The 27,989-nt window shown below is 45.9% G+C and overlaps 1 protein-coding gene and 1 long non-coding RNA gene across 9 annotated transcripts; one reads left to right on the top strand and one right to left on the bottom strand.

Moving 5' to 3' along the window:
* MANSC1 (MANSC domain containing 1) lies at nt 1–27,765 on the top strand. Of its 8 annotated transcripts, none has more exons than XM_070049397.2 (4): nt 1–23; nt 8,754–9,080; nt 19,181–19,321; nt 26,513–27,765. In XM_070049397.2, the coding sequence occupies exons 2-4, from the start codon at nt 8,858–8,860 to the stop codon at nt 27,379–27,381; spliced, it is 1,233 nt and encodes a 410-aa protein (XP_069905498.2). In that variant the 5' UTR covers nt 1–23; nt 8,754–8,857; the 3' UTR covers nt 27,382–27,765. The 8 variants fall into 8 exon arrangements, with proteins under 8 accessions (XP_069905498.2, XP_002712699.4, XP_089160731.1 ...); XM_002712653.6 differs by lacking the exon at nt 1–23 and adding an exon at nt 111–482; XM_089304605.1 differs by lacking the exon at nt 1–23 and adding an exon at nt 6,526–6,698.
* Nucleotides 15,758–26,743, bottom strand: LOC138843873 (uncharacterized). Its single transcript, XR_011378995.2, has 2 exons — nt 26,460–26,743; nt 15,758–16,810 (listed from the first exon to the last, which is right to left on the bottom strand). It is a non-coding gene; the product is annotated as an uncharacterized LOC138843873 (long non-coding RNA).
* Nucleotides 27,766–27,989: the final 224 nt, after the last annotated feature.

The raw sequence follows: 27,989 nt of genomic DNA, 5'->3' as shown, positions 1-27,989 counted from the left end.
TGCCTAGGGCATGCGGCTTAGAGGTACACTTTCTACTGTCCCTTATCCATTTCTGCCTTCTTGGATTTTTTTCCCCCACTTGCTGACACTCTGGCTGCCAGCAGGGTCGCTGGGGTCCCCGGAGTCGATGCGTGGGGTGAGGGCGCTGGGATCGCAGGCTCCCTCGGGGGCTCAGCGCTGGCGCCGGGATGCCCCAGACCTGCACGGGGAGGGGCTCGCGATCCCCGCCAGTGCCAAGGGGATCTCGCTGGATGTCGCTGGGAAACAGCTCCGGGTTGCAGGGCAGGAATGTGCCCTTCCCCCGCGGCAAACTTTCTGTCGCTGCAACGGAAGCAGGAACTTGCTAACCACAAAACCCGCCGGGCCGGTGCGGGAGCTGCGGAGCGTCGGCTGCTGTCCTCGCCGGTCCTTCCCGGGAGCGTGACCGAGCTGTCCTCGCACCCGGAGGGCAACAGGGGCCCCCGCGGGCCCCTCACCGCCAGGTAAAGGCGCCTCCGCCCTTCCTTCCCGAGCTGCCCACTGCGTCCCGAGGGCCGCGGCATCCGAAGGTCCAGACCTGCACGAATAAGAGCTGACCGGGATCTTTGTGTCGGTGTCGCTGCAGCATCCCAAAAGGGATCGCCAGGCAACGGCGAGGCACCTGCCGTAAATGGCAGCGGGAGAAGCAGACCGGTTCAGTGGGCGAGCCGCGTTTCCTAAAAAGGAAGGGGGGAAATTTCCCGTCTTGTCTTGCGTGATCTGTCTCCTGTACTTCTTCCTGAACCTGCTGATTGCCTCCTTTTCGGTAGCACGGTAGCCGCATCTTGATCAGTTAGAATACCCTGCGAGTGAAATGATTTCTCGTGTCTGGAGTACTTTCTCTGTAGCCTGCAAGGGGCGGGAACCGTGGAGTAAGCAGGCCTGGAGCGGGGCTTTGCCCGCTCGCCCACCTGTATTCTTTCGCCACTCTGTTTCCACAGGATGCTCCTCGATTTGGGGGCCTTAAGGCTTAAGGGATAATGGAGAAGACTTTAAGGAGACAGCTCTTCGGTACTTTTGGGGGTCCTGGAGGTGTGCAGAGGCTGAGCTCAGTATACAGCTCCTGCCCGGTCCCCTCACATGCTTCTGATTTCTTTGCAAAAGCTTGTGGGGAGGCTTTCGGAATCCATTCAGACTAACTCTGGGGCCTGGGCTGTCTCTTTTGTTTCCCTGGGACTACATACAGATTTGCAGGGACCACTGCTGGGCTCTACAGGGTAAATCGCCACCTGCAATGCCAGCATCCCTTAGGAACGCAGGTTCCAGTCGTGGCTGCTCCACGTCCCACCCAGCTCCCTGCTAATGCGACTGGGAAAGCAGAGGAAGATGGCCCAAATGGTTGGGCCCCCGCGACCCGTGTAAGAGACCTGGATGGAGTGCCTAGCTCCTGACTTCCACCTGGCCCAGCCCTGGCTGTTGCAGCCATTTGGGAACTGAATTAGCAAACTGAAGATCTCTGTCTCTGCCCCTCTCTCTGTAACTCTGCCTTTCAAATAAACAAACATATCTTTAAAAAGGCTTGCAAAATGTGACAGCACTTTCAGTAACCTGTGCTAGGGTTTTGTTTTTAGTTTTAGCAGTGTGTTTTTTGCTTGTGTGTTTCTAAGAGACACAGAGATCTTCCATCCTCTGGTTCACTCCCCAGGTGCCTGCAACAGCCAGAGCTGGGCCTATCTAAAGCCAGAACCCAGGAACTCAATCCATGCCTCCCATGGCACACATGAAGCTTGATTAGAGCCCAGGCACTCCCATATGGGCTAGGAGTCTTATCCTAGAGAGTAGGTGACACCCAAGGTGTCCTTGAGTAGAATTCAGGAAGACTGTGAACATGGGTAGAAAAATTTATTATTGCACTAATGTCTGTTTGAAAAGTCTCATTTCCTTCTAAAGAAGTAGAGGCAGAAGCCATAGTAGTGTTGATGGTAGCTATGATTCGCCACCAGTAGACATCACCGATATTTTCATGTCATGGTCCTTATAGTATATTTCTCAAATTATTATTCACACTCAACACTGCTTTAAAAGTATGGCATTTATTATGTATGTCACTTGTTTTTTAATAGATATACCACTTGTTATTTACTATAATATTAAATATATTACACAATTTTTAACTGAAATTCAGGACAATAGGATCTATCTCAATTGGATTCTTGTATGGATTAAATGATGATATGTGTAAACTGAATGGTATAGGCTAACATATTAGAACCAAATATTACTATTTCACTGTATACAGACATTGTGACAGCAAGGGAGGTATTAGATTTGCATTCTATTACAACATACTGATCTTGTTTTTTTTAATGGTGAAAAAACATATATTTAGAATTAGCCAGCTGGACTCCGTTCAGATGATCCCAATTTTGTTGGCAACATCCAGAGCATCATAGCCAGGAGCCAGCCGCACACACGCCTTCTTCTCTCCGTCAGGTCTGATCAGGGTGTTGACTTTGGCCACATCAATGTCATAGAGTTTCTTCACAGCTTGTTTGATCTGGTGCTTGTTGGCCTTGACATCCACAATGAACACCAGTGTGTTGTTGTCTTCTATCTTCTTCATGGCCGACTCCGTGGTCAGGGGGAACTTGATGATGGCATAGTGGTCAAGCTTGTTTCTCCTGGGGGCGCTCTTCCGAGGGTATTTGGGCTGCTGTTGGAGGCGTAGTGTCTTGCCACCGGAAGGTGGGGACGTGCGGAGCTTCTTCTTCTTGTGGCTGTGGACGCCTTTCAGCACTGCCTTCTTGGCCTTCAAGGCCTTCACTTTGGCTTCGACTTTAGGAAGGGCAGGAGCTCCCTTCTTTGCCTTCGGTGCCATCTTGGTGAAAAGGCTGGTCTTGGTTTTTTTTAAGATTTATTTATTTATTTGAAAGGCAGAATTACAGGGAGAGAGAAAGAGAGAGAGAGAGAGAGAATCTTTTACCTGCTGGTTCTCTCCCCAAATAACTGCAAGGGCTGGGGCCAGGCCAGGCCAAAGCCAGGAGCCCAAAACTCCATCTGGGTCTCCCATGTGGATGACAGGGACCCAAGTACATGAGCCATCATCCACTGCCTTCTCTGGCACATTAGCAGGGGACTAGATTGGAAGAAAGCCGCTGAGCTTGAACTAGTGGTCTGATATGAGATGCCAGTGTTACCAGCTGCAGCTTAACCCACTGTGCCACACCACAGGCCCCTGCCAAACATTTTCCAAAGTGGATACACCATTTTGCATTCCCACCAACAAATAATGAGAATTCTTATTGCTCCACATGCTTGCCAGCATTTGGTGTTGTCAGTTTTTTTGGATTTTAGCCATTCTAGTAAGTGTGTAGTAGTATCTCTTTGTTGTTTGAATTTGCAGTTCCATAATGTCATAAGATGTTGAGCATGTTTTCATATGCTTATTTGCCATCTGTGTATCTTCTTGGATGAGGTATCCATTTAGATCTTGTCCATTTTTTAGTTTTTTTATTATTCTTGAGTTTTAAGAGCTTTTTGTATATTTTAGATACCATTCCTTTATCAGATATGTGTTTTACAAATATTATCTCCAAGTCTGTGGCTTGTCTTTTCATTCTCTCCTAACAAAGTTTTCTATAAAGCACAAGTTTTTAATTGTAACCAAATCCAAGTCAGTTTTTCCCTTCTTGGATTGTACTTTTTGGTGTTATATCTAAAAACTCAGCAACTGAGCTAAAATCACAAAGATTTTCTCCTATGTCATCTCCTAGGAAATGTATAATTTTGTGTTTTATATTCAACTCTGTAATCTGTTTTGAGTTAATTTTTGTGAAAGGTGTAAGGTCTTTGTCTAGATTTATTTTTTGTATGTAGACATCCAATTTTTCCAGTATCATTTTTGAAAAGACTATCCTTTCCACACTGCTTAGCTCCTTTCTCAAAAATCTGTTGGCTTTATTTGTGTGGTTTTATTTCTAGGCTTACTCTTCCATTCCATTGATCTATTTGTCTATTCTTTCATCAGTACTATACTTTTTTTGATTAGTGTAGCTTTTTTATAAATATTTTTTTTTTTGACAGGCAGAGTGGACAGTGAGAGAGAGAGACAGAGAGAGAGAAAGGTCTTCCTTTGCCATTGGTTCACCCTCCAATGGCCGCCGCGGTCGGCGCGCTGCGGCCGGCGCACCGCACCGATCCGATGGCAGGAGCCAGGAGCCAGGAGCCAGGTGCTTTTCCTGGTCTCCCATGGGGTGCAGGGCCCAAGCACCTGGGCCATCCTCCACTGCACTCCCTGGCCACAGCAGAGGGCTGGCCTGGAAGAGGGGCAACCGGAACAGAATCCGGCGCCCCGACCGGGACTAGAACCCGGTGTGCCGGCGCCGCTAGGCGGAGGATTAGCCTAGTGAGCCGCGGCGCCGGCCTTATAAATATTTTTTAAAGATTTATTTATTTATTTGAAAGGCAGAGTTACAGAGAGAGGCAGAGGCGGCGGGAGGAAGAAGAAGAGAGAGAGAGGTCTTCCATCTGCTGGTTCACTCCCTAAATGGCCACAACAGCTGGAGCTGGGCCCATCTTAAGCCAGGAGCCGGGAGCTTCTTCTTCCAGCAGGTGCAGGGACCCAAGGACTTGGGCCATCTTCTGCTTTCCCAGGTCATAACAGAGAGCTAGATCAGAAGTGGAGCATCTAGGACTCGAACCAGTGCCCACATGGGATGCTGACACTGCACAGCACCAACCCTGATTACTGTAGCTTTACACTCAGGGTTGAAGTCCATGTCAGTACTCCAGCTTTGTTTTTCTTGAGTATTGTGCTGGCTATTCTTGGTCTTTCTGCATCTGCATGAAAATCTTAAAATAAATCTGTTGATATTCATAGAATAATTTGCTAAGGTTTTTATTGGAAATGTATTGAATTACAAATCAGGTAGGGAAGAACTGACATCTTTTTTCTTTTAAAGATTTTTTATTTACCTATTTATTTGAGATGTACAGTGACAGTCAGAGGAGGAGAGACAGAAAGAGTGATTTTCCATCTCTTGATTCACTCTGCAAATGCACACAACTACTAGGACTGCGGCCAGGCCAAAGCCCTGAGCCAGTCTGGGTCTTCCTTGTGGCTGGCGGGAGCCCAAATACTTGAGCCATCAGCTACTGCTTTCCCAGGCATTTTAAAGGAAGCCAAATTGGAAGTGGAGTAGCTGAGACTCAAACCTGCACTCTGATATGGAATGTAGGTGTAACAGATACTACATTAACTCTCTGCAGCACAACTCCCACTCCTGACATCTTTTTTAGAATTTTTTTTTTAATATGAAAGCTAGAGAGACACATGTAGAGAGACAGAGACACGAAGCCAGAGAGCTCCTATCTGCTGGCTCACTCTCAGATACCCACAACGGCAAGGGCTGGACAAAGGCCAGAGACAGAGCCAAGAACTCAATCCATGTCTCCCACTGAACAGAAGGAACCCAATCACTTGAGCCATTACTGCTGCCTCCCATGGTCTGCATTGGAAGGAAGCTGGAATCAGGAGCTGGCCAGGTATCTACCCAGGTACTCCAATGTGGAAGCAAGTATTTTAATTGCTAAGCTAAACACCCACTCCCATAACATCAACAATACTGGGTTTCCCTGTCCACAGACATGGAATCCCCCTCCATTTATTTAGATCTTTTTTGGTTTCTTTCATCAGAATTTTGTAGGCACATTTAAAAAATTTGATAATTGTATTTCAATATAGTTGGCTTCCTGTGTAATCCTATATATTTCATTGTATACATTTCAAGACAAGTCTCCTGGAAAAATCTAAAGCTTCCTCAGACTGCTAAAGGGGTCATGACCAAAGAAAGGTTAAAGAAGCAGTAATTTTTTAAAAAGATGTATTTATTTGAAAGGCAGAGTTACAGATAGAAAGAGAGAGACAGAGAGAGGTCTTCCATCTGCTAGTTTACTCCCAGTGGCTGCAACAGTAGGAGCTGCACCAACCCAAAGCCAGGAGCCAGGAGCTGCTTCCAGGTCTCCCATGTGGGTGCAGGGGCCCAAGGACTTGGGCCATCTTCCACTGCTTTCCCAGCCATAGCAGAGAGCTAGATCAGAAGTAGAGCAGCCAGAACTTGAACCGGCCCCAATATGGGATACTGGCACAGCAGACTACGCCACAAAGCCAGCCCCAGAAGCAGTAACTTTGTTCTAATCCACTCTTCAATGAACACTGCGTTCTAGAAATGGTGAGCTGAGGGAGTGGAAGGTGAGGAGAGCTTCTGGTACTTTTTTTACCAGCTTAACATTTCTTTTTGCTCAAAAACCCAGCTTACCAATGAAGTCGGTGCTACACATAGTGTGCAGTTTGGGTTTTCAAAAGTATCAAATAGAAAAAATTTACCCCAGCTGAGCTAGAATAGTCCCCCTGCTGATTGGTTAATTGCTAGAATTAGATTATTAGAGTTATCTGCTTTTGGTTTGATACTTAAAGAATAAACAGCAACAACAACAAAAAGCCTGCCTCAATTTCTTCATTATGAATGAAAGGCATAATAGCTGTTTTCTCTTTTTTGTGCAGGATTGCTGTGAGGGTTTGAGAGAGTGGCATATGTAAATTGCTGAACACCATGCCTACCTCTCAGTAGATGATGTAAAAATCCTGGTTGTTATCACTGAGAAAGGAAGAATGCCCAACCTGTGAGCACTGCTTCTTCAATCACTAGAAATTTTATGTCCTCTTCTCACCTTAGTGAGAGGTAAGAAGTGGATGAATTTAACTCAGATTGGGCTCTTGTTTCTCCTTCTTCCTTCGTACTGTTGAGTTAAATATTTGGAGTCTGATTGAAAAATGAAAGTTAAAGTCATGTAGTGAGTCAAACTGAGGGTTTATTTGTTTATTTATTTAGATTTTTTATTTATTTGAGAGGTAAAGACAGTGAGAGCAAGAGACAGAGAGAAAAGTCTTCCATCCGCTGTTTCACTCCCCAAATGGCATTGGCTGTAGCTGCGCCGATCTGAAGCCAGGAGCTTTTTCCTGGTTTCCCATGTGGGTGCAGGGGCCCAAGCACTAAGGCTTAATCTACTGTGCCACAGTGCCGGCCCCAAACTGAGAGTTTAAACCTGGAAGCAACCAGTCAGTATCTGAGTTGGCTGTTTCCCTAAGCCTGAATTTGGCTATAGGTTTTGTATTTTTCTTTCAGGGTAAGCACGTGTGTGGAGTCAGGTTTAAACAATACAGATGCCCGTGTGGTCATCAATCACACTGAAAGTCAAAAGCCTGGTCACGGCTAGCAGGCTTGATTAGCGTTGAGAAGGTACATGACATTCCCACTCTCATTCCCACCCTGGATTTTCTCCATAAGTGGAGAGAGGCAAACAATGGGGTCATTAGCCGCTCTTCCTACCTGGTCCTAAGAGGTAAAGCTCACTCTGTAAGATAAGGTAGATGTTTCCCTGGTCGCAGACCTTGTTGTAAGTTCCTGTTACCTGGGAACCAGCTGCAGGGCGTCTTCCCATCCCGGGATAGCATTCCTGACAACTTGGACATCTGTAGTTGCCATTCTGCTCTTAAGTCCACAGTAAGTACTGTCAGCCCCTAAGCATTGATGGGATGGTACGTATGTCCAGCTTACTAGTTTTTTGCCAAGTTTTTAATGAGAGCTTGTTTTCAATCTATTAAAAATGAAGCAAATTACAAAATATTTCTGTCCTTCAAATTGTGCCTGGGTCTTTTTCATTGACTCAAAGGAAATGAGGGGTGGGTGTTTGGCACAGTGTTTGGAACATTCCACATTAGAGTATCTGGGTTTGAGTCCCCAGTCCTCTGATGCTCTGCTTTCTGCTAGCATTCACCCTGGTAGAGACAGGTGATAGCTTAGGTCGCTGGGTCCCTGCTGCCTACATGGGAGACCTAGATTGAATTCTGGATTCCTGGCTTGTGTGTGGTCAAGTCCAGGCAGTTGCAGGCATTTGGGGAATGAACCAGTAGATAGAACATTCTCTCTGTCTCTCTTTTATTTATTTATTTATTTATTTTTGACAGGCAGAGTGGACAGTGAGAGAGAGAGAGAGAGACAAAGGTCTTCCTTTTGCTGTTGGTTCACCCTCCAATGGCCGCCATGGCTGGCGCACTGCCGCCAGCGCATTGCAATGATCCAAAGCCAGGAGCCAGGTGCTTCTCCTGGTCTCCCATGGGGTGCAGGGCCCAAGCACTTGGGCCATCCTCCACTGCCTTCCTGGGCCACAGCAGAGAGCTGGCCTGGAAGAGGGGCAACCGGGACAGAATCCGGCACCCCGACCGAGACTAGAACCCAGTGTGCTGGCACCGCAGGCGGAGGATTAGCCTATTGAGCCACGGCGCTGGCCTTCTCTCTCTCTCTCTCTTTCTGATAAGAGAATAAATTTTTTAACATTTATTTCTTCATTTAATTGGAAGTCAGAGTTACAGTGAGAGTAGAGACACAGAGAAAGAGAGAGAGATCTTCCATCACGTAGTTCACTCCTCCAAATGACCACAATGATCAGTGCCAGGCCAGGCCAGGCCAAAGCCGGGAGCTTTGTTTGGCTCCCTTGTGGGTGGCAGGGATACAAACACTTGGACCATCTTCTGCTGCTTTTCTCATGTCATTAGCAGGGCACTGGATCAGAAGTAGAAAAGCCAAAGCAGCCAAGGCACAAACAAGCACCTGTATGGGATGCTGGCTTCATAGGCAGTTTTGTCTGCTATGCCACACTGCTGGGCCCCGAATAAACAAACATTTGATTCAGGAAAAGAAACAAAATTCACTGATGATTTTCTGTTTTTGTTCAAGGAAGAAGAAGAAATCCTATAACCTGTGCGGCCTTCCTGAAGCAAACTAAGACCAAGACAGGTCCTCTGTGACCTTGAAAGACAAAGGCAACACCGCCATTTAAAATGTCCTTCTGGGAAGGGCGGAGCTTGACCTACACTGGGGTCATCCTTTGCTTCCTGACTCTAAGGCTGTCCACCGGTCAGAACTGCCTCACCGAGAGCCTCGCAGATGTTGTCATTGACATCCAGGCATCTATTTCTAAGGGAATCCGCGGCAATGAGCCCATGCATACGCCAACTCAACAAGACTGCAGTAGATCTTGCTGTTCAACAAAAAATATAGCAGGTGAATCCTTAGGCACCCCTTCATTCCTTGTGCTTAGTGACTTACGTAGCTGGTGGATGTGGCTGAGGGGTTCATTCCAGTGATTCTCAGTGGGATAGAAGTTGGGTGACAAAACCACCAGGGAATTTTCCACAAGTGTGCCCTCTCCTCATCCAAGCTGAGAGGAGTTTACTGATGAGCGTGTGTATGTTGCTCAGGTGACTGGGAGGACCAGAGTTTGAGAACCACTGTTGTTATGTCCTAATGGGCAACTAGAATCCCAAGAAGTGGGGTGCTGTTTAGATGCCTAGCTGCTGTCACTGTGGGATCTTGAAATACGGGAGTGTGATATACATGGGACATTTCAACCGAGAAAGGGAGTTGAGACAAGAAATAAAAGCCTTGATGCATCCCTGAGTGGAAGCACAGAACCTCTGCTCCTTGGATCTCCGTGGAGATGCTGGTGCAGGAAAAGTTAGGAAGCCTCTGACGGCCTCTGGGACAGTAAAGGGGAGGGTGGTTGTTATTCACCTGACACAGATGGAGGGAGACAGAGGCCTTTAGGTTGGAGCCAGGCCTTTGCATACAGCAGGCTTCTAACCTGCACATTGCACAGGGAAGTATGAGTGGTCATCATTCAGCTTTACTTATGACCCTGTCCTAATTCTCTGAGTGAAAATAGCCAAACTGAGCACTACAGGTGCTAGGGATAAAACAGTGAGTGACATGGACAGGGTCTTGCCATCAAGGAGCCTGGGAGAGCCTAGTTAGCCAACTGAATCAGGTGTTTACTCTTAGACCTTTAGTTCCTTGTCTCGCTAGGGTAACTATGTGGTATGATAAGATGCAGCTGTGGCGGGGGGGGGGGGGGGGGTTGTCTTTGTCCTCAGCTGAAATTTCCTGAGTGGCAGGAGCGTATCATTTGTTATTTATATTGAGCCTGTTTCACCCAGACATGAGTTTTTGCTCATGAGAGGACAGGCCGCCTACCTAGCTTCTAGCTGGATGCCACCACCGGAAAGACCAAACTCCTTGATTAGAGTCTTGGAACTTTCAGCTGCTCCACCCCTACCCTGACCTCCTCGGTTGGCCTGAAGATGGAGTTTAATCACAGTGGCTGATGACTTCAGTCAATTATACCTACATAATGTAACCCCCATAAAAGCCCCTAAATGATGGGGTTCAGGGAGCTTCCAAGTTGGTGACCACATGCATGTGCCAGGAGGGTGGCACACCCGATTTCCACAGGGACAGAAGCTTCTGTGTGCAAGACCTTGAGGAACCTCACCCAGTCTGCTCCTGCATTTGGCTGGTCACTTATATCCTTTGTGATAAACTGTAATAGTAAGTGCAGCACTTTCCTGACTTCTAGCAGTCATTCCAGCAGATTCTCAAACATGAAGGGAAAGGTTGTGGGAACCCCTGAATTTGCAGCCAAGTAGCGTAGAAGTGTGGGCAACCTGGAGCCCTGATGCTTGCTCCTGGCTTCTGGAGGGAAGGTGGTCTTTGGAACTGAGCACTTATCCCATGCACACTGATGCTAATTCTGAGGAGTGAGGCTCAGAATTGACTTGAGTTGTTATTGTGGGAGAGCTGCCTCCAGGGACACCACATCATGGGTGTCATGAAGAAAACTCCCTTGAATGGTCTCAAAATGAGCAGTATGTGTTTGGGTGCTATTGATGGAAGTAACTTATGAAATTGACAGAAACTTAAACTACTAGCTTTTCCTTAAATGTTGACAGAAACATTTGTGTGGAATTGTAACATCACCTGCCAATAGGATGGACTGCTATGAAGTGTGGGTATTTGTTGGAACATAGGATAAGTCTGTATCTCTTCCCAGTTCTGAACCAGGAGGTATTCTGCAAGCCAAAGGGAACTCGGGCTTTCTGCTCATTTACTGAACCGCGGTTTTTAACTGTTGAGAGTTCAAAAGGCACTTTGATGATAGACATAGATTCTTGGAAAATGTGCATAAGCACAAAGGACAAAAAAAAATGTTGCAGACAATTTGGAGGACTTATCAACTCTCCCCTTAAATTAACTGACAAAAAAAATGGTATTGTAGGCATCACACTGCTGCCTTAAATTAACTGACAAAAAAAAAATGGTATTGTAGGTATCACACTGCTGAGATCCAGCTTCCTGCTAGTGCACCTCAGAGGTAGCACTTGGTGTCCCAAGTACTTGGGTTCCTGCCACCCACAGAGGAGAGTTGGATGGAAATCCTGGCTCCTGGCTTTAGCCAGGCCTGACCATGACTCTTGAAGGCACTGGGGAAAGAACTAGCAGAAGTATCTCTGTTTTTGTTTCATCCATTCTGTCACTTTGCCTTTCAAATAAATAAATATTTGATAATAATAACAAACCTTTGAGGGTTAAGGCTTCTTTCCCATCTGACAAGTCAGGGTTGATCCATATCTGTAGCCTGATTAGACATAGTAGGGGTAGTTGGTAAAACATGTGTTTTAATTTTTTGTTATTTTAAAAAATTTTTATTAATATAGAGAACAGATTTCATGTATTTCATAGGTACAATTCTAAGATAAACATAATACCTTCCTTGTCTCCCTCTCTTAATCCCCCTTCTTCCTTCCTTTTCTTTAATTTTTGCAAATACTTAATTTTGCTCTACTCTGTAAACACAGCCTTAATGCATGACTGACCAAATAATGAGTAAAAAAATACTAAAACCACAGTTCAACAAGAGTATAAACAAGGGCTACAGAGCCGGCGCCGTGGCTCAATAGGCTAATCCTCCACCTTGCGGCGCCGGCACACCGGGTTCTAGTCCCGGTTGGGGCGCCGGATTCTGTCCCGGTTGCCCCTCTTCCAGGCCAGCTCTCTGCTATGGCCAGGGAGTGCAGTGGAGGATGGCCCAGGTGCTTGGGCCCTGCACCCCATGGGAGACCAGGAAAAAGCACCTGGCTCCTGGCTCCTGCCAGGATCAGCGCGGTGCGCCGGCTGCAGCGGCGGCCATTGGAGGGTGAACCAACGGCAAAGGAAGACCTTTCTCTCTCTGTCTCTCTCTCTCACTGTCCACTCTGCCTGTCAAAAAAAAAAAAAAAAAAAAAAAAAAAAAAAAAAAAAAAAAAAAACAACAAGGGCTACAAACAACAATCAAATCACAAATGTCTGTTTCATTCCTGTAAATTTTTTTTTTGTTTTCTATATTAACTACTAAATATCATATAAAACCTATTTGTCCTTTTGGGAATGGCTTATTTCATTAAGCCTAATGGTTTCTAGTTGCTTCCATTTTGTTGAAAAAGACAGGATTTCATTCTTTTTATGGCTGAGTAGTATTCTGTAGTGTATATTTACCACATTTTCTTTATCTAGTCATCAGTTGATGGAGGTCTGGGTTGATTCCATATCTTAGCTATTATAAATTAAGCTTTGCTGAACATGGGAGTACAAATAACTTTCATTTGCTGATTTCATTTCATCTGGGTAAATTCCCAGGAGAGGGATGACTGAGTCATATGCTAGATCTATTTTCAGCTTTCTGAGGAATATCCATACTGTCTTCCACAGTGGCTGTACCAGTTTACATTCCTAGCAACAGTGTATTATGCTACCTTTTCCTCCATATCCTTGCCAGCATTTACTGTTTTTTGGTTTCTGTATGAGAGCTATTCTAACTGGGGTGAGGTGAAACCTCACTGTGGTTTTGATTAGCATTTCTCTGATGGCAAGTGATCCTGAGCATCTTTTCATGTGTCTATTGGCCATCTGAATTTCATCCTTTGAAAAATGCCTTTTCATGTTTGCCCATTACTTTTTTTTTAAGATTTTATTTATTTGAGAGGTAGAGTTACAGACAGAGAGGGAGAGACAGAGAGAAAGGTCTTCCATCTGCTGGTTCACTCCCTAGTTGGCTGCAATCGCTGGAGCCATGCTAATCCAAAGTCAGGAGCCAGGAGCTTCTTCCAGGTCTCCCTCACAGGTGCAGGAGCCCAAGAACTTGGGCCATCTTCTACTGCTTTCCCAGGCACACCAGCAGAGAGCTGGATTAGAAGTGGAGCAGCTGGGATTCAAATCAGCACTCACATGGCATGCCAGCACTGCAGGTGGAGTCTTAACCTTCTACACCACAATGCCAGCCCCTCTTCTGGGTTTTCCAGTTTGTTGGCATATAGCTGTTTTTAGTAATTCCTGATGATTCTTTTTATTGCTGTGGTGTCTGTTGTAATATCTCCTTTTTCATCTCTGATTTTTTTTTTAAAGATTTATTTTATCCATTTGAAAGACAGAGTTAGAGAGGTAGAGACAGAAAGAGAGGGGTCTTCCATCTGTTGGTTCACTCCCCAGATGGCCGCAACAGCCAGAGCTGTGCCAATCTGAAGCCAGGAGCATCTTCCAGGTCTCCCATGGGGGTGCAGGGGCCCGAGGACTCAGGCTATTTTCCACTGCTATTCCAGGCCACAGCAGAGAGCTGGCTCAGGAGAGGAGCAGCCGGGACTAGAATCGGTGCCCATATGGGATGCCAGCACTTCAGGCCAGGGCTTTAACCTGCTGTGCCACAACACCGGCCCGTCATCTGTGATTTTTTAAATTTGAGTCTTCTCCACTTATTAATTTAATTTTTTGGTTAGTTAGTACAGTACAATGGTATATCAATTTTGTTTATTTTTTCAAAAAACCAGCTCTTCATTTCACTGATTTTTGTATTAGGTTTTGTTTGTTTGTTTCAATTTTGTTTATTTTGTCTTGAATTTTAATTATTTCTTTTCTCCTAATTTTGGGTTTGATTTGTTCTTGTTTTTCTAGGTCCTTGAAATGTGTTGTTAGATCATTTACTGATGGCTTTCAAATTTCTTGATGTAGGCACTAACTGCTATAAACTTCCCTCTTAACATTGCTTTTGCTGTATCCCATACGTTTTGAAATTTTTGTTGTCATCTTCATTTATAAGAAAATTTTTATTTCCCTTCTGGTTTCTTCTATGAGCCACTGTTCATTCAGGAGCATGTTATTCTGTCTCCCGATGCTTGCATATTTTCTAGAGTTTCTTAAGTTGTTAATTTCTAGCTCCATTCCATTGTGGTCAGAAAAAACACACAGTATGATTTCACTTTTTTTGGATTTGTTGTGACTTGATTTACGACCTAGCACGTGGTCCATCCATGTACTGTGAAAACAATGTGTATTCTGCAGTTGTAGGATGAAATGTTCTGTAGATATCAGTTATGCCCATTTAGTCCATAATGTAGATTTGTTCTGTTTCTTTGTTTTTTTTTTTTTTTTTTTTTTTTTTTTTTTTTTTTTGTCTAGTTGATCTGTCCAATGATGAATGGGTGTTGAAGTCCCCCATTATTATTGTATTGGGGTCTAGGTCTCCTTTAGATCCATTAACATTTGTTTTAAATAGTCAGGCACTCTGACACTGGATGCATATTCCTTTACTAGAGTCATTTCTTCCTTTTGAATTGATTCCCTTAATCATTACATAGTGCCCTTCTTTGTCTCTTAACAGTTTTTTTGTTTTGTTTTGTTTTGTTTTGTTTTGTTTTGACAGAGTGGATAGTGAGAGAGAGAGACAGAGAGAAAGGTCTTCCTTTTGCCGTTGGTTCACCCTCCAATGGCCGCCATGGCTGGCGCACTGCAGCCGGCGCACCGCGCTGATCCAAAGGCAGGAGCCAGGTGCTTCTCCTGGTCTCCCATGGGGTGCAGGGCCCAAGCACTTGGGCCATCCTCCACTGCCTTCCCAGGCCACAGCAGAGAGCTGGCCTGGAAGAGGGGCAACCGGGACAGAATCTGGCCCCCTCACCCAGACTAGAACCCAGAGTGCCGGCGCCACTAGGTGGAGGATTAACCTATTGAGCCGCGGCGCCAGCCTCTTAACAGTTTTTATGTTAAAGTCTATTTCATCTGATACTAAGATGTCTACACTTGCTCATTTTTGCTCTCTGTTAGCATGGAATATCTTTTCCATTCTTTAACTTTCAGTCTGCATCTATCTTTGTTGGTGAGGTGTGCTTCTTATAGGCAGCAAATAGATAGGTCTTGTTTTTTAATCCATTCTGCCTGTCTGTATCTTTTAATTGGAGAGTTTAGGCCATTTACATTCAAGGTATCTATTGATAAGTAACGTCTTGGTCCTGCCATTTTCCCATAAATATTCCTATTGTTTGTTTTTTAATTTCCTTTGTACTTCTATGAGAAGATCTTCTGCCCTCATGCTCTTTTATGATGATGACAATCTCTGTTTATGTGTGTAGCATGTCCTTAAATCTTGTTTGTAAGAATGGATGAATGGTGACAAATTGTTTCAATTTCTGTTTGTTTTGGAAGGTCTTTATTTCACCTTCATTTATAAATGAGAGCTTTGCTGGGTGCAGTATTCTTGGTTGACAGTTTGTTTTTTTTCTTTAGGACTTGGACTATGTCTCTCCTTTCTCTTCTATCCTTTAGGGTTTCAGATGAGAAATTAGCTGTCAGTCTAATTGGAGATCTTCTGAAGGTAATCTGGAATTTCTCTCGTGTACACTTCTTTTATGTTTTACTGTTGATAGTTTGACTATAATGTGCTGTGCTGAAGATCTTTTCTGATCATGTCTGTTTAAAGTTCTATGTGTTTCCTGTACTTGGACGTCCTTCTCCATCTCCAAATTAAGGAAGTTTTCTGCTATTTGATTAAATAGGCCTTCTAATCCATTCTCTTTCTATACCTTCAGGAACTCCCAAGACTCTTTTTTTCAAAAAAAGACTTATTTATTTATTTGAAAGTCAGAGTTATACAGAGAGAGGAGCGGCAGAGAGAGAGAGAGAGAGAGAGCGTGAGAGAGGGAGAGAGGGAGGTCTTCCATCCCTGGTTCACTCCCCAGTTGGCTGCAACGGCCGGAGCTGTGCCAATCCAAAGCCGGGAGCCAGGAGCTTCTTCTGGGTCTCCCACACGGGTACAGGGGCCCAAGGACTTGGGCCATCTTCCACTGCTTTCCCAGGCCATAGCAGAGTGCTGGATTGGAAGTAGAGCAGCCAGGTCTCAAACCGGTGCCCATATGGGATGCCAGCACTTCAGGCACCACAGCACCGGCCCCCCCAAGACTCATATGTTTGGTTGTTTGATTGTATTCCATAAATCTCAAATACTATTTTTGGTTTTTCTAATTTTTTCTTTGTTTCTGTATGACTGAGATATATTTCCAAGGATTGTCTTCTTGCTCGGATATTCTTTCTTCTGCCTCATCAAGTCTGTTGATGCTTTCCACTGTATTTTCTATTGGATATATTGAATTATTCTTTGCTAATATTTCAGTTGGAATCCTCTTCAATATCTTTATCTCCCAACAGAATTTTTCATCCATATCATGCATGGATAGTTTTTTTATCACGTGTATGTGCTCTGTGTTTTTGAACAATATTTTTTGTTTGAAGATTTATTTATTTGAAAGGCTGAGAGCAATCTTGTGATCATTCTCTTAAATCCCTTTTCAGATACTTCATCAATCTTTCCATCCTCACGTTCTAATATTGAAGTATTGTTGTGTTCCTTTTGGGGAGTCATTGTCTTCCTTGTTCATGCTTCTTGTATCTTTACATTTATTTTTAGGCATTTGTAGAAATACTTGTTGGTTTTCTCCTCTATCAGATTTACCTTTGAAATATGCTCTAGGGCTTAGTGATGTATCTGCTCCTTCAGTGGATATCCAAGGCATGTGCTGGGTGTGGCCAGGGAGCTCTGGCCAGCGCTGCAGGGTGGGGCAAGAGTCCATGCTGACACCCACGTTGGGTGTGGGAGATGTCTGTTTGCAGCAGTGGGGAGGAAAAGATCATGTCAGTTGGCTTGATCACAGTGTCAGCCCCTCTCTGCCAAGGTGAACCAGAGACCCAGGTCGAGCCCACCTTCAGCCTCACTGCACGCAGGCACTTCACCCATGCAAGCCCCTGAACTGCACCAAGGATCCGCTCACTCTTCAGAATGAGCACAGAACCCCAGGCCTCTGAAGCCAGACACAGCAACTGCTGAAAGACCCAGCCACCCCCTATCACACTGTCACAGGGCACAGGGAATCCACTCCCAGCCCCACAAGCCTCCCCTCTATATTGAAAGAACTCTGGTGTTCCCAGGGCCAGCTGCCTAACCAGTAAGAGTTGGTCGGTGCTCCACCTTGGCAAGGCAAGACTGGGTTCTGTGACAGAGTGTGGGGGAGGGGAGATTCACGGGCCTAAGTAAGCCTGCCCCCCACCAACCCTCCAGGCCAGACTGAAAGTCAGAGGGGACTGCTGATTTATCCCTCTGTTCAAATCCTCCAGTCATGCACAGGCCGCAGCAGCCTCTACTTACCTTATTGAGATGGCCTTAGGGTGCCTTGCTCAAAGAACCCTTAGAATGTGTGTTCTTAATAATTAGCCTCTGTGCTCCTTAACCTTCAACCTGATCAGGGGTGTGCTATTCTCTCAAGAGTGGTCACAGACCAAGGTGTAAGACTGGGCCTTACCCAGTCTTAAAAAACCAGCTCTAGGGTGGGTGTTTAGCCTAGTGGTTCAGAACGCCTGTATTCCTTATCAGAGTACCTGGGTTCAATTCCAGGCTCTAGTTTCTGACTCCAGCTTCCTACCAATGCAGACCATGGACGGCAGCAGTGATGGCTCAAGTGACTGGGTCCCTGCCATCCACTTGAGAGGTCTGGATTTTGTTCTTGACTTTGGGCTCAGCATGGCCTACATCTTGCCATTCGAGGTATTTGGGAAGTGAATCAGCAGATGGGAACATTGTCTTCTGTCTCTCTCTGCTTTTCTAAATAACTAATACATCAAAACTTTTTAAATTAAAAAAAAGCTGTAGACCATGATGAATAAAGAAGATAAATTCTACTGAATGTAAGAGAAGGAAATAACTAGAAGCGGAAGTTGAGAGTGAAGGCGAGGGCAGGCGTTTGGGACGGGGATTGGGACTCCACGTGCGATTGCCTAGATTAGGCTCTCGCCTCTGTTCTGCTTCTAGCTTCAGGCTGATGCACATCCTGGGAGGCAGTGGTGATGGCTCAACAAGTTGGGTCCCTGCCACCCATGAGAGACCCAGAATAGGTTCTTGGCTGGGCCTGGCCCAGCCCTCACTGTTGAGGGCATTTGGGGAGTAAACCATCAAATGGAAGGTGTTTGATTCTGTCTCCTCTGTCCTTCACTGTCTTTCACATAAATAAAAAAAAAAAAATTTAACAATGCTACTGGATTAAAAAAAATGAGGAAGGAAGGGAAAAAGAAAAGTAAAAATTATAAAACAAGAGGGGAAGTGCCAAGAAAAGCCCTAAGAAGAATGGGACTGATACAAATGAAAGGATAGCTCTTGTGTTCTGTACGTTACTCGGATCCTTCCTGGAAAGAGGCATGACACCCAACGTGATTAAATATTTACTGACTGCACCCAAGAAACCAGACTGATGGCTTTCCAGGTGCCTGAGTCACCTTCAGGATACAGGAGGTCCCCCAAATCCCTAACAGTTCCAGCCATTTTTTATGGCCCAACTCAATTTTAAGTTGTGCAAAGGTGACAGAGTCAGTGTTTCTGTGTCCCTAGTGATGAACGTTTCAGCAAACAGAAGGCTTATTTGTATAGAATTCAATGTCCTATCAAAAGCCAGATTTGCCAAAGGTTACCTTAAACTCAGATGTTTAAACCCAATGTCTATTTTTAAAAATTAATTTATTTGAAAGGCAGAGTTATGGAGAGGCAGAGGCAGAGAGAGAAAGAGAGATCTTCCATTTGTTGGTTCACTTCCCAAGTGCCTGCAATGGCCAGAGCTGAGCCAATCAGAAGCCAGAAGCCAGGAACTTCTTCCGGGTCTCCCACATGAGTGCAGAGGCCCAAGCACTTGGGCCATCTTCCACTGTTCTCTCAGGCTATAGCAGAGAGCTGGATCAGAAGTGGAACAGCCAGGACTTGAACTAGCGCCCATTAGCCCACAATACCAATCCCCTAAACCCAGTCTTGTAAAATTGCTGTAAGGGACCAAACTAAGGCAAAGGGAGTGATTGAGTGAGCAGCAAGCTAGAGAACAAAATGAACTAGGTTGTTGGCATTGGGCACTGGGCTAAGTGAAGGTCTTCCTACGTACCGTCCTCTTTAGAAACACACTATTTCAAAATCATGCTGATGAAACCTTTCCTTGCAGGAGACAAAGCATGTAACCTGATGATCTTCGATACTCGAAAAACCGCTGGACAGCCCAACTGCTACCTATTTTTCTGTCCCAGTGAGGAAGCCTGCCCACTGAAACCAGCAAAAGGACTTGAGAGCTACAGGATAATTCGAGGTAAAGAAAGCCTGATGCTTTTTCTTCTGTGATTGGAATTGTTGAAGGATGTGGCTTATGTGAAAGATTTCCTTTAAGACTCCAAATAAAACCACCAAAAGGGTTCACAGATATGAAGACACACCAGACAATCTCGTCACTGGAGATTCAATTTATTAAGCTAAAATTTACTTTCCATTGAAAGTTCTCTTCATGATTTTTTAAAATATTTATTTTATTTATTTGAAAGACAGAGTTACAGAGAGAGGTGGAGACAGAGAGACAGAGACAGAGAGAGGTCTTCCATCCACTTGTTTACTCCTCAGATGGTCCCAACAGCCAGAGCCGATCCAAAGCCAGGAGCCAGGAGCTTCCCACATGGATGCAGGGGCTCAAGGAGTTGAATCATTCTCAGCTGCTTTCCCAGGTACATTAAGAGGGAGCTGGATCAGAAGTAGAGCAGCCGGGACTTGAACCAGCAGCTGTACAGGATGCTGGGGCTGCAGACTGGGGCTTTAACCTGCTGTACTGCAGTGCTGGCCCTGATGGCTTTTGTTCTGTTTTGTTTCTATTTTTAGCTTTTCTGTGGTAGAAGGTACACAAATGTTTTTTAAGGATTATTTATTTGAAAGGCAGAGTCACAGAGAGAGGGAGAGACAGAGGGATCTTCCATCTGTTCGTTCACTCCCTAAATGGCTGCAACAGCCAGAGCAGGTCTGATCCGAAGCCAGGGGCCAGGGGTTTCATCCAGGTCTGCCACGTGGGTGTGGGGGCCCAAGCACTTGGGCCAACTTCCACTGCTTTCCCAGGCTATAGCAGAGAGCCGGATCAGAAGAGGAGCAGCCGGGACACCAGCTGCCACCCAAATGGGTTGTCGGTGCTGCAGGCAGTGGCTTAGCCCAGTATGCCACAGTGCCAGCCCCTAATGAAATGTTTTGAAGCACTCCTTTAAAGCAATGCCGACAACACTGGAATACGGGTCCCCAAGTTAACTGTTGGGAAAAGGCTAAGACTCATGAAAATGTGTGACAGTCTAGTATGTTTCTCATTAAGGTCCCATTGTTTCACAATCACATTATCTGAAATCAAGCTCACTGGATTTTATTGTGTAGACCTGGAGGGAAATTCAGTCCAGAAATATTTCCTGGGATAGGTGTATGGCTCAGTGGTTAGGATGCCAGGTGAGAGGGTCAGATCACATGAAACTTTGTTAAACAGGGGAGAGAGTTTTTATTTTAGATTGTGATGAGTAGCAGTTGGAAGTGTTTAAGCCAGCGTGCTACGTGGAAATTTTAAAATTGAATTAATTAGGCCGGCGCCGCAGCTCAATAGGCTAATCCTCCACCTAGCGGCGCCGGCACACTGGGTTCTAGTCCCGGTCAGGGCGCCGGATTCTGTCCCAGTTGCCCCTCTTCCAGGCCAGCTCTCTGCTGTGGCCCAGGAGTGCAGTGGAGGATGGCCCAAGTGCTTGGGCCCTGCACCCCATGGGAGACCAGGAGAAGCACCTGCTCCTGCCTTCGGATCAGCGCAGTGCACCGGCTGCAGCACGCCAGCCATGGCGGCCATTGGAGGGTGAACCAACGGCAAAAGGAAGACCTTTCTCTCTGTCTCTCTCTCACTGTCCACTCTGCCTGTCAAAAAAAAAAAAAAAAAGAATTAATTAATTTGGAAAGCATAAAAACACACATACACAGAGACAGAGAGAGATCTCTGATCATCTGGCTCACTCCCCAGGATTACCCATGATAGCTGGTTTGGGCCAAGCCAAACCCAGGAACCAGGAACTCAATCTGAGTTTCCCTTATAGGTGACAGAAACCCAAGTACTTGAGCCATTACCCACTACCTCCAGAAAGAGCATTAGTAGGAAGCTGGATTTAGGAGCAGAGTCAAGTCTTGAACTCAGGTCACAAGCATTCTAAGCCACAACCGCTGTGCCAAATGCCTGCCCACTCTGGTGTTGTAAAGGTGATTTTATGAACCAGGGAAACCTGATATACCCAGCATTCCCTTAAAAAGGAGCATGAAGCAGAAACTATTTGTATACAAATTATTTGTTGCTGAGATAGATTATAGAAATTAACAGTTGAATTTGTTTTTAATATTCCTAATTCTTCTACCATGTTGTTGCTTTTATAATGTATGTATCAGAGAAGTAGTAGGTGGATATTTTGCTTAGAGATTAGAAAGTGCTTGGGACACTCACATCCCATATCAAATTGCCTGGGTTCGAGTCCCAGCTCTGCTTCCAGCTCCCTACTAGTGTGCATCCTAAGAGGCAGTGGTGATGGCTCAAGTAGTTGGGTCCCTGTGACCCACGTGGGAGACGTGGATGAGTTCCCAGTTGCTGGCTTCCATTTCAGGCATTTGGGTAGTAAATCAATGGATAGGAGATATTCTCTCTCTCTCTCTCTCTCTCTCTCTCTCTCTCTCTGCCAATGGAAACAGGAAAGAAGGAAATTCAGCATACGTGTACACCTTTTAAGGGAGTGTGAGGCCAATGAAATGGAATTAGAATAGAACAGTTCTTACAGTAGCCACCAGAGGGTGCCATCAGCACAAAGCAAGTGGCAAGGTCGCACCCACCCTGGGACATACTATGCAATTAGTCTGTGTCCATTTGTGTTTGTGATTCTGTTTCTGAATCTGCACCTGTTGATGGATCAGATTACATCACTGGAAACAAATGATCTGCCTCCTATTTGGAGTGAAATGAAATACGGATATCTGGTGATTTATTTCCAGAGGGATCCTATTTCCTATAATTGACGGGCTAACTTTTGCAGATTGAATGTTTGGAAGAAGACAGCGAGCTTTGTTCACTCTATAAAACCATTGTAGCTTGACATTATTTAATTTTTATCTTGCAGTTTTGTAGTCATTTCTACCAAGGACTGGAAGAACAGAATTCAGAAATGAAATAAATTGAGAATTTGGTTGCTCAGTTAGTTACCAAAGTGATAGTCCTTCATTTAAAAAAAAAAAAAAAAAACTTTAAAAAAATGTTTTATGTATGCATGTAATTGAAAGGGAGAGAGAAAGAAATAGATTTTTTTATTATTTTTTATTTTTATTTTTATTTTTTGACAGGCAGAGTGGACAGTGAGAGAGAGAGACAGAGAGAAAGGTCTTCCTTTTCTGTTGGTTCACCCTCCAACAGCCACCGCGGCCGGCGCACCGCGCTGATCCGATGGCAGGAGCCAGGTACTTCTCCTGGTCTCCCATGGGGTGCAGGGCCCAAGCACTTGGGCCATCCTTCACTGCACTCCTGAGCCACAGCAGAGAGCTGGCCCGGAAGAGGGGCAACTGGGACAGAATCCGGCGCCCTGACTGGGACTAGAACCCAGTGTGCCGGCGCCGCAAGGCAGAGGCTTAGCCTAGTGAGCTGCGGCGCCGGCCAAGAAATAGATATTCTATCTACTAGTTCATTCCCCAAAAGCCTGTAACAGCCAGGGCTGGGTCAAGCCAAAACCAAGAGCTGAGAACTCAATCCAGGTCTCCCAGTGGGTGGGTGTTAGGGACCCAAGTACTTGAGCCACCTCTGCTGCTTCTCTGGGTGCACATTAGCAGGAAGCTGGATCAGAAGTGGAGTGGCTGGAACTTGAACCAGGCATTCTGATATGGGACACAGGCATCCCGAGTGGCAGCTTAACTGCTGCTTTAAACACTTGTCCCAACCCCTCATGTTTTGATTCAGTGAAGTTGCTTGAAAATGAAACTCAGGAGGTGAGGGCACAGGGCTGTCTCCCAGCCCCTGTGCAGCTCATCACTGCATGAGCAGGAAGAGCACCACGCCCCGGTGCACACATCTGTGGGTGAGGTAAATGGGGCAGGTGTGCAGAGCCCTCTGTGCTTCTGGGATCTTTGCCAATAGATGGATCTTATCAAGAAATGGGACTGGCCTGACTTTGCTTTCTTCATGAGCTTGCATGCTTGAAAGAGAAAACAGCTGTTCTGGTGGTTCCTTTCAATGGCCTTTTTTAAGTTCTGATGTCATAGACCTCACAGAACGCTTATTTAAATTATCTTTTTTTAACTTTAAAATGAATTATGTTGAGTCATTAAGATTTTAAGGCTTTTTCATTTCTTAAATATTTTTATTTTATTTGAAAAGCAGAGACAGAAATAGATCTTCTACCCATGATTCACTTGCTACATTCCTGCAACATCTGGGGCTGGGTCAGGCTGAAGCCAGGATCCCAGTACTCAATTCAGGCCTACTGTGTAGGTGGTAGGGACCCAAGTACTTAAGCCATCGCCTGCTGCCTCCCCCAGGGTGTGCATTGGCAGGAAGCTGGAATTGGAAGTGGAAGCAGGACTCAAACTTCTGCACTCTGATATGGGATGCAGGCATCCTGAGCAGTGTCTTAACTGCTATGCAAAATGCCTGTCCCAACTCCTTTTTAAAAAAATATCTTAGGTCCAGCACTGTGGTGTAGTGGATAAAACTGCCTTTGGTGCTGGCATCCCATGTGGGTGCCGGTTCAAGTCCCAGCTGCTCCACTTCTAATCCAGCTCCCTGCTAATGCACCTGGGAAGGCAGTGGAAGACAGTCCAAGTGCTTGGGCCCCTGCACCCACCTGGGAGACCTGGAATAAGTTCCTGGCTCCTGGCTTTGGCCTGGCCCAGCTCTGGCCATTGAGGCTTTTGGGGAGTAAAGTAGCAGGTGGAAGACCTCTCTCCCTCCCTCCCTCTCTCTCTCTCTCTCTCTCTCTCACTCATTCCCTCCCTCTCCCTGTAACTCTTTCGGATAGATAAATAAATCTTTTTAAAATGTTCTAAAACTCGATGTAGTAATATTTGTAAAACTCTAAAAAAATCTGATCTGACTTAAAAACACAAATGCTGTTTATCTTAAGATGATACTTTCAATGTTGCAAAAAAAACGATTCTACCTCAGACATCCAAATTCTGTGTTAGGGTAGAGTACTATATTCAAGATCAGGTACCTGCCACCTTTTTCTGGCAAGAACCAGATAGTATCTCAGGCTTCTCAGGTCAGCATTTTAGGCTTTGGGATTCATTCACAACGTGCTGTACATGCTCATCTCTAACCTTGTAGTGGGGAAATAGCCAAAGACAATGTGTACACACATGAGCATGGCTGTGTGTCAATAAGACTTTATTTATGGATACTGATATTTGAATTTCACATACTTTTCATTTGTCACAAAGCACTATTCTGATTTTTTTTTTAAAGATTTATTTTATTTACTTGAAAGGCAGAGTGACAGAGGAAGAATGAGATCTTCGAACCTCTTGTTAACTCCACAAACGGCCACAACAGCTAGGTTGGGCCATACTTAAGCCAGGAGCCTGCAAGTCCATCTGGGTCTCCCACATAGGTGGCAGGGGCCCAAGCTCTTGGGCCACCTTCCCCTCTCCTCCCACCCACATTACCTGGGAGCTTTATTGGAAGTGAAGCAGTGGTGACTCAAACCGGCACTCTGGTATGGGATGAGTGGTGGCTTAATCTGCTGCCACATGACACCCAGTCCCTGAATTTTTTTTTTTTTTTTTTTTTTTTACAACTGTTTAAAACATACTGAGCTTGCAAACCATCCAAAACCAGACTGGTCCGTTGGACCGCAGTTGGCTGCCACCTATCCTGGATGGATTAATAAGTAACCATTTTAAAGGGCTGTTTGGAGGCTTGGAGGCGGAGGCTTGGAGAGTAGTCACAGATAATATACATCTGAAGTGCCCCCCGCGGGGGGGAGGGGGGGAGGGCAGGTTAGGGAGGAGGGAGGTTGTAATTTAACAGCTGACATTGAGAAGAATTGAGAAAGAAGAGAGGGAAGGAAGCAGGAGAGACATGCTAAGAAATTCTTCGCTTCTTTCCTTGTGCTTTTGCAGTTCTAATCTCAGTAAAGTGATTACCGAGGCAGCAGAGTTAATATGTACAGAGCAATTGAAATTATCACTCGCTGCACCTGACTGCTTTAACAAGCCTTTCCAGTTTGCACTGTGATAAGTGGTGGGTGTGACTGAAAGCAAAACTGTGTACTTTCTCCAGCCTGAGCAGGACCTGAGGCTGCTTCCTCCACAGCATGAATCAGAACTCGGTAGTATTCAGCTTTTTTTTTTTTTAATTTTAATGTTCTTCATTTTATTTGTAAGAGAGAGAGGGAGAGGGAGAGAGAGAGAGATCTATCATCCATGGGTTCACTCCCTAAACATCCACAACAGCCAGGGCTGGGCCAGACTTAAGCTAACCTGAAACTCAAGCTAGGTCTTCCACAAGGATGGCAGAAGCCCAAGGACTTGAGCCGCTGCCTGCTGCTTCCCAGGGTGTACATCAGCAGGCAGCTGGAGCTGGAAACGGAGCTGGGACCGGAAGTCAGGAACTCCAATTTTGGGATGCAGGGTACCTACCAGACAGCATCTTAAGCACTGTGCCAAATGCCTGGTGCTGAGTACTTTTCTGCTCTTTATATCTGTATTTCCAATATTGATCTCATTGCCCACATGACCCAACATATTGGCTGTAAAATTTTAATCTTTAGGAGTGAAAATTCAAAATCCCCCAGACAGCCTCCCTGCTCGGAGTGCAGTGCTGGGATCATGTGTCCCACATGTTGGGTCTGAAAACCTCAGCAATCTTCTGCCACTGTCTGGGCTCAGTGCCCTCAGAAGAGACCAGACCCTCCTGGTGCCTTCCACTTCCCTGCTGTCAGAGCCTCGTGCCTGTCAGCCATGTGCATCCTGGGAACTCTGCCTCCTCACCGGACTCCATCGTCTCACTCTCCCTTCCCTGCCCGCCCCATGCCCTCCTTGTGAAACCTGTTCCGATGGCCACTTGTCATCTCTGTCCTGGTTGGCACATCCTGCAGGGGCTGATGCCCCATGCCCACACTCTCCCTGCCAGCCCTTCCTGCCCACGTCGACCTGGCCCCTTCACATGCCCATCTTCCCAGACCCCTTCCTGCTGCTGCCTAGCCAGCTCCCCTTAACATCTCTGCTTCATGGCTCCCATCGCTTGTCACGTGTGTGCACCTGATCCACCTTCAGGCATCTTGCCCCTGCGTTCCCTGATGCTGGTCACAGCATCTGGTGGGCAGGCAGTGTGGTCAGATGCCGAGTGAGCATTTGTGGTTTTCCATCTTGCACATTTCAATGACACTCAAACAAGCTGATAAGCTTGCATTTTTTAAACTTACCTTTGCATAGACCTCTATGTTCAGTCCCCCTTTTGTTCTCTCTCCATGTTCAGATTTTCCATCTTTGGCCAAAACTGACGTGCCGAGCCAGGAGCCAGCTGGAGAAGATTCTCTCTTACACGGCCGCTGGCCACAGGCAGCCACGCCCTCACTCACTCTTCCATCACCTGGTTATTCAAAGTCTGCTGACCTCTCATGGGAAGATGTGTTGTCCCAGAAGGTGGGGTCCCCACGTCCCTTGGAGAAGCTCTTCAAGATGGAGCAAGTGAGCGTGCCATGGATGCCTGCCGATCAAGAAAAAGGCCCTTCTCAGGGGACACCATTTTCCTCCCAACAGGAGACGGCTAAGCTGCTGCCTGAGAAGGTGGCTACGCCCCCAGCTGCTGGGGCAAGTGCTTCTCCACATGCCGACTCTGCTACCCCAAAGACTGTGGCTCTCCCATCCACAGTGGCACCTTCTGTGGCTGTGTGGCCGCTGGAGGCCACCACGGCTCGAGGGATAACCGCTGTCACTTCTCTGCCCCCCACGCCCCAAGCCATGGCCACAACAGCAGCTCCCACCACCACCTTCCAGGCACCTAGCGACCTGAAAGGCACCATTGTCCCGGTGCCTAGGGAAAAAATCACCAGCGTCACTTCGCATCCTGGGGACACACAGGGCCCTGCCACGCTTTCTTTGTCAGAAGTAGAGGCGTCCTCTAACCATGGAGCTGCCTCTCGAGGTGATGGGGAGGCCAGGGCCCCGGCGGGCCGCGATCGCCTGCCCCTTGAGAAGTGGCTTCTTGTGGGGACACTGCTGCTGGGCGTCCTCTTCCTGGTCATAGGCCTCGTCCTCCTGGGCAGGATTCTCGCCGAGTCCCTCCGCAGGAAGCGCTACTCACGGCTTGATTATCTGATCAATGGCATCTACGTGGACATCTAAGGACAAAGCCAAACGCCCCTCAGTTCATTCCTGACAGAAGCCCAGATGTCCCAGCCTCACAGTAACGTGCCCCCCCCCCAGCACTTTCTTTTTGTTCCTTTTTTGAGGAGGAGGGGGCAAAGTGACTAGGTTAGAAGATTTGAATGGTCTGCTTCTAGAATATTCTCTGAAAATAAAGCTCTACCTACAGTAATAATGCATAACTGCTGTAAAAAAAAAAAAAAGGACATCAAGATTCCAATCCACTAATAGTTCTGGTTTTTCTGGTTCCAGATAAAATCGTTGTTTATGATATTAGTTCTAATGGGTTCACTTTCCTTTTTATATGAATTCCAGTAAAACCTATTCCAGATGTAGTCTCTTCCAATTAAACATTTGAATAAATCTTTTGTTACTCAGGGATGTTCTTGTAAGTGACACATCCAACTGGATAATTTTCAATTTATTCCCATCAGCAAAATGATTAAATGCTGAAAATATGTGTTCCAAGATAAAATGACAATCTCCCCTCTCCCCAGTTCCCATCAACAGGCAAAGAGATTCCTTTGGGGGGAGTTTTAACAGAATATTAGCCTGTGTGGAGAAAATGATAAATCAGTTCTGAAAAA

The sequence above is a fragment of the Oryctolagus cuniculus genome, chromosome 9, assembly GCF_051225735.1.
Source record: "Oryctolagus cuniculus isolate XC-2025 breed Fujian yellow rabbit chromosome 9, ASM5122573v1, whole genome shotgun sequence".
In the NCBI taxonomy this organism is placed as follows: Eukaryota; Metazoa; Chordata; class Mammalia; order Lagomorpha; family Leporidae; genus Oryctolagus; species Oryctolagus cuniculus.
Note: the sequence above shows the minus strand (reverse complement) of the source record. Positions and strands in the feature narration are given on the sequence as shown.

Bases quoted from the DNA above. Each gene is read 5' to 3' on its own strand.
- MANSC1 (XM_070049397.2), top strand. From the start codon at position 8,858: ATGTCCTTCTGGGAAGGGCGGAGCTTGACCTACACTGGGGTCATCCTT. The intron at 9,081-19,180 runs GTGAATCCTTAG...CTTTCCTTGCAG, and splicing joins TTCAACAAAAAATATAGCAG to GAGACAAAGCATGTAACCTG. The intron at 19,322-26,512 runs GTAAAGAAAGCC...CTCCATGTTCAG, and splicing joins GAGCTACAGGATAATTCGAG to ATTTTCCATCTTTGGCCAAA.